This window comes from Penaeus monodon, chromosome 15, assembly GCF_015228065.2.
Source record: "Penaeus monodon isolate SGIC_2016 chromosome 15, NSTDA_Pmon_1, whole genome shotgun sequence".
Taxonomy (NCBI): domain Eukaryota; kingdom Metazoa; phylum Arthropoda; class Malacostraca; order Decapoda; family Penaeidae; genus Penaeus; species Penaeus monodon.
Window position 1 is genome coordinate 14,092,492 of NC_051400.1, and position 415 is coordinate 14,092,906.

The window sequence follows — 415 nt, forward strand, 5'->3', positions numbered from 1 at the left end:
TGGCGCCTTGCACACGCCGTGGATCTTACCGGGTTGTTGGGCATACGGTCGTAATAACTACGGTGAGGCAATGAGAATCCCGACGGTACGAGCTGCAAAGAGAGAACCCGGGGTCATTATAGTGCTGTAAAGTGAGACGGGGAAATTAAGCAGAGAAATGAATAGAAAATTAAATAAATCGCTTTTAGGAAGTATTGTGTTGATAAGATTTTCTTTTTTTCTTATTTTTCTTTTTTAGTTTTACTGTTCTTTTCTTGTTTTCTTTGCTGGGTAGGATTTCTGTTTTATATATAATCGTTATGTTTCACTTTGTGTTCATGTATTTTATCGATAACCTCATTAAATTTTCGCTGACATTTCGAAATCTCATAAAGAAAGTATTTTTAAAAAATTGAGATCTCCGCCTCCTTCCCTC

General features: G+C 36.6%; 1 protein-coding gene across 1 annotated transcript in view; it reads right to left on the minus strand.

Moving 5' to 3' along the window:
- Positions 1-415, minus strand: part of LOC119582228 (endothelin-converting enzyme 2-like) — a 39,160-nt gene that overhangs the window by 30,046 nt on the left and 8,699 nt on the right. Inside the window, 1 exon segment of the mRNA XM_037930458.1 lies at positions 30-95. Coding sequence (XP_037786386.1) covers positions 30-95 — 66 coding nt within the window.